General features: G+C 37.5%; 1 protein-coding gene across 1 annotated transcript in view; it reads left to right on the top strand.

The window, feature by feature from the left end:
• LOC107554363 (sodium channel protein type 3 subunit alpha-like) overlaps positions 1–6,000 on the top strand; it is a 72,316-nt gene that overhangs the window by 42,794 nt on the left and 23,522 nt on the right. Inside the window, exons 9-10 of the mRNA XM_016236852.1 lie at positions 699–893; positions 5,058–5,166. Coding sequence (XP_016092338.1) covers positions 699–893; positions 5,058–5,166 — 304 coding nt within the window. The remainder of the gene's footprint in view (positions 1–698; positions 894–5,057; positions 5,167–6,000) is intronic.

A 6,000-nucleotide genomic window follows, 5' to 3' on the forward strand; every position in this document is an offset into this window, starting at 1 on the left:
ATAAATTCTTATTGTTTAAATAAAATAATAATAATAATAATAATATTAATAATAAACAATTTAATGTTTTAAATGGAAGTGTAGAATAAAATAATTAAAAAAATGGTTATCAGATGATTAAACATTAAATTGGTCATTAAAAAAAAATCAACATATCTCTACATATTTCACCCCAAATCTAAAGAAAAAAAAACCATAATGAAACTGAAGCGTTTTGTTAGAAGCATGCATATTTTTGTATTGTGGCATTTGCTCATTATTTATTTATTTAATCATTTTTCTAACATGTAAAACATTTTTACAGTATTGAGATGTGACCGTTTTTGTCAGATTGACCTGTAAACATTGTTAGTTTAAAACAGACGTGAGCTCAAGGTTAAGTGTTGTGTGACGTGTTGTTAAGTGTTGTGTTTCCCAGAAACCTCCTCATCTTCTTCAAGGACAAACATAAGAGCTCCAGTCTCTCTGTGTTACAGTATATTCATTCAGTCAGTTCCTCTATAGCGGCCAGTAACAAACCTTACATCAATGGAAAGCTTATTTATTCAGCTTTCAGATGATGTACAAATCTCAATTTCACAAAATTGACCCTTATGACTGGTTTTGTGCTCCAGGGTCACATTTATGTTCAAACACCATGTAAAAGTGAATTTTGCATCCGATGACCCCTTCAAGTCATTTCATCCTTATGTTTCCAGCAAACGCACTCTCTGCTGGTCCGCACTCTCTCCTTACGAGCCCGACGGGAGAGTCAGGTCAGCATCTTCAACTTCCGGCCGCCGAACAAAGACTCGGAGGTGGATTTCGCCGACGATGAGTTCAGCAATCACGGCGATTCGGACAGCCGCGGCGGGGCGCTGGCGCTGCCCTGGAGCAGGAGACACCTCTCTGCTGTTTGCAAATGTTAATTTGTCTGCGCGTCAAACGGAATAAGTCAAAGACTCAGGTTATTTTAATGCAATAAGTCTTGGGACCAGCAAACATTATGGATTTTTTTATTGTCTAGACATTTTGCATGATCCGATATTAAGCTGAAAGCAGCATAATCTAATGGTTTTTTGCAGTACAGAAGTTATTGCAAGGATATTGCATGGATTGCATCTGACAAAAAACCTGTAAGACCATGTCTAGGTCATATTTCACCCCAGAATCATATTTTACTATATATATATATATGTGTGTGTGTGTGTGTGTGTGTGTGATTAGAATTTATTATATTATATTATATATTATATTCAGTATACTGTAATTTAGCACTTTTATCCAAAGTGACTTACAAAAGAGCAACAAAGGCAATTCGAAAAAAAACTAAACAGGTATATTTCTTCTATTAATTATTTGTGTATATTTGGTTATTATATTATTTATTGATTTATTTTTATTTTTGTAATTTTATATTTTTATTTATAATAATAATAAACAACAACAATAATAATAATAATAATAATAATTATTAATTATTAATATGTTAAATATTATACATATTCAAATTATAAATATAGAAAATTACAATAAATGTATTTATTTAATTTTTTGTTTATTTTTAGTTATTTATTTTGGGGTGAAATGCATGCCAGACATGTTCTGAGCAGGTATGTGGAGTTTATTTTTTATATATATCTATTTTATCACATACAGTACAGACATATTTATCAAAACATGACTCGGAGCGTGCAGTGAGGGATCTGTGATTGCAGAGAGAGAGACGTCTCTGTTGCTTTTTCCTGGAAACACAAGTACACTTCCCAGAATGCCGTCTTATCAGTGTACTCAACAGCACTGACCGAAACGCCATATGAACCTCTTCAGATGCCATATACTGCCACGCATTAAACAGAAATGCACTGCATGCTTAATTAGCAATAACTGCATGCATCTGTTACATAAGTGACTGCATAAGTGATTTCCATAGATGCATATTGTACGATACATGTAAAGAAACCGGTAATAATAGATAGAAGATAATGAATGCTATTATTATTATTATTATCATTAATTTATATTAAATATAATACATATTAAAATACATATTTTTAAAACAGAACATAAAACACATGTTTAAATTACATTATATATATATATATATATAAGTAAAATAAATCAAATAAATAACTTGGAAGGATTTTTAAAATCTTTTTTGCATAAAATCCTTTATGAAAAAAATTAAAACAGACACAAATTAGACACTTATTGATGTACTGCAAGAACAGAGAGCTATAAAATGAACGTGGAGCAGCTCTGATATTGAGAAATATATAGTTAATACTGAGACCTCTTGATTTTTTTTACTTTATTGTAGGCAAGTCACAGTCTAATAAGAGACATGTGAGATTACTGAGGTCTTTTTCTCATCTAAGCAGCAGCAACATTTCAGTTTGCTCTCCATTTAATCTAAATGCAGTCTAGAGAGTCATTTTTTTATGTATTCAAAGTGATTTTCCTTTCATACGAGCGTTTGAAATGGGAAGTATGACATCCTGCCAGAAATATCTGAATTACTCAGAAAGGAAAGGAGTCTGAAAACTGTCTGGACTGTGTGATGGAGGCACGGATACCCTGTTGTCTTGGTGATGTAGTCATGGTAACGTAGCAACAGATGTTGAATAAGCGTCTCTCTCTCACACACACACACACACACACACACACACACACAACGGTGTTTCCCGCTCGTCTGAACAGTAGGAGTGGGCGTTCTGGTGGGCCGCGCTTCTGCGTCATTCCTTTGATTACCTGCGATCAAAAACACATTATATAATCAGAGGGTCATTGTTACAGACAGACATCATATCATTGACTCGAAGACCTCAGATTAAAACATTAAAACAGCAAATGGATAAAAGCATTTGACAAAAATTTACGCATTTCCCAAAACACCCATTATCACTGAAGACTTCTGCTGCTGAGGGTTAATCGCTGCTTTTATTGGGCTTTTGTTTTGCACTAAACAGAATTGATTTTTAAATGCCATTAGGAGTGTTGTAGATTAATATGTGTGTGTGTGTGTGTGTGTGTTTGCAGAGTCAATAATACTATATAAAATATTGTTTGCTGAGCCTTATCTAGAGACAAGAACATCAGAAAGTATTGAGGGTGGAGCTATCTAGAACTCCTTAACAACCACATAGTAACGCCCTGGCAACCACCTAGCAACCATCCAGTCACCCTAGCAACCACATAGCAATGTGTTCAACATCGTTCAGAGCACTTCACAACTGCACAGCAACACATGCAATACTCTTGCAAATGTGAAATACACTTTAACTACTGCAGAGCAATACCCTAGCAACCACTCAGTGGCTCTAGCAACGACATGAATGTGCTTTTAACTCATTCAGAACACTTATGAACTGCACAGCAACACCTTTACAACTACAGAGAACACTGTGGCAGTCACAGAGCAACACCCTAGCAACCACCCAAATACCCTATCAGCCACATAGCAACACCCTAGGAACCATCCAAACACCATAACGAATAGTAGAGTTTTTAAAAAAATCATTCAGAACTGGGAGCAACCGCACAATGACATTATAAATGCCCCTGCGATCACCAACAACACTGTAGCAACCACACAGCAACACCCTAGCAATCACCCAAATATCCTAGCAACTACCCTAACACATAGTAATATTCTTAAAAATCATTCAGAACAGGTAGCAACTGCACAGCAATGCTAGAAATGCCCCTGCAATCACCAACAATGCTGTAGTAACCACATAGCAACACCTTATAAACCATCTAAACACCCTAGCAACTGCATAACAATGTGGTTAAAATCATTCAGAACATGTAACAACTGCACAGCAATGCCCTTATAATCGCCCAAAACTTTGTAGCAATCACATAGCAACACCTTAGCAACCATTGAAAGACCCTAACAACCGCATAGCAATGTGTCACTCACATAACCCTACAGAAACCACATAGCAACACCCTAGCAACCACCCAAACTCCCTAGTGTACAGGAACAGGCTTAAAAATAATTCAGAAAAGGTAGCTGCTGCACAGCGACACTAGAATTGCCCCTGCAATAAACAACAACAACACTGTAGCAACCACATAGCAACATCATAGCAATCAGCCAAATACCCTAGCAACCACATAGCAACACCCTAGCAACCACCCAAACACCCCTAACACACAGCAATGTTCTTAAAAATCATTCAGAACAGGTATCAACTGCACAGCAGTACTAGAAATGCCCTTGCAATCACCAGCAACGGTAGCAACCACATAGCAACACCTTAGAAACCAATTTGTGCGTGAAACCTGCATATGAACATTTTCACAAACAAATCATGATTCACTAAATCTTTCATACTAAAATGTATTCTAAATTTAAGAAAAAATATAGGAACAACTGAAAGCACACGTACACAAAATTCACGCTCTGTCCGGTCTTAATAATCTACGTATACAGTATAATCTATTTATAGGCTATATATAATGTATGTTTTATCTTAGGATAATAGTTATGTATTACATATAATTACAATAAAATGTATATATTTCATCTTAAAATTATTTCATCTTAGACAGTGAAAGAGTAAGAAAAGCTGCGTTAGACAAGCTATAGCTCGCGCTGCGAGGTTTCTCTGAATGACTCGCATGTACAGCCGGCTAATGAAAGCTGTGTAACATGGGTCTGTATAAAAGGTGTTTTATTGTAAATGAACTGATTTTGAGGACTGCGCATTTGGCATTGCTCAAAGATCTGGCGAGAGTGCATCTGTAGACGGCACGCGTCATATGGGGTTGTGTGGAGTATTTTTGACGAGAGCGACGAAAGGCGTAAGGAAAGCGTGTGCGGAAAGCCCTCATATGGAGATGATCTGGGCGTGGACCTAGCAACACCCTAGCAACCACCTGGCCACCCTAGCAACCATAAACCTTGATCTTTTTTTTTTGTGCATTCTAAAGCTTTGGTATGATACATATTATATGAAAAACACCATACAGTGAATTGAAGTGAAAGAGAGAACAGTGAATGCTATGAATCTGCTCTTGTTTATTTCATTATGAAGCCATTTAAGTGACTGCCGTTGTTGGTTTTTCAGGGACACAACTCCAGCAATGAGCTGAGCAGTATGCTGCTGCCCCAGCTGCCCCAGGAGGGCCGAAACCGGACCCTGAGCGCCACCAGTTACATCACTGACGCCATGGAAGGTAAGACACGGCGCCTGACAGAAACACAACACAACAAAAACAAACCAACCACAATCACACACGAGCCAACAACGAGATATTAAATCCATATGCACATAAAATCCACATGAAATCTTTTCCAGCAAGGTGCGTGCGAGGACAGGAGAAGTGTCTCCATCTGCTCGCGGTTAATATCGTCCCCCGAGACTTCTCTCGCTGTTGTTATTCAGAGGAAAGGTGTAACCCTCCCCACTGCTGCTTCATCATGACACAGCCAGGCTGTGACATCACCTGGGTGGCACAAGAAGCCAGACTCTTCCCTGAGCGTTTTAGCGACTAAATAATAGCGTAACAGAATGTCCTTGCAGTTTCAAATCCGTTATGCCCATCGGGACAAAGTGTTTTAGGAAACAAAAGAGTTAGACCGCCTGTAGAAGTTTGTGTATAAATAAATCAAGTGATGAATTTCTTCCCCGCTGGGAAATGTGTGAAGGCTCATTCAGGCCATGGACGACAACTATAGGGAACTAAATGTCCACACAACTGTAACGATAACAACGCAGAGGAGCGATATCGTTGGAATCACTTTCAGAGCGATATTTTTCCAGCTGACGAATGATAAAAACATTGACAGCCAATCAGAATCCCCCCGACTTTAACGAGCTTGAGAATTTAAAGTGTCAGATGACGAAACTGAAGTGCACGCTTATAATAAACAGAAAAACATCGTACACTGATGTGGATGTTAATTATATTTATAGTTATCGTACACAGTGGAACGATATAGTTGGAATCACTTTCAGACCTCTTTTTTCCAGCAGTTTAATGAAATTACGTATTTAAAGTGGCAGACGA

Source organism: Sinocyclocheilus grahami, unplaced genomic scaffold, assembly GCF_001515645.1.
Source record: "Sinocyclocheilus grahami isolate Dianchi unplaced genomic scaffold, SAMN03320097.WGS_v1.1 scaffold499.1, whole genome shotgun sequence".
NCBI lineage: Eukaryota > Metazoa > Chordata > Actinopteri > Cypriniformes > Cyprinidae > Sinocyclocheilus > Sinocyclocheilus grahami.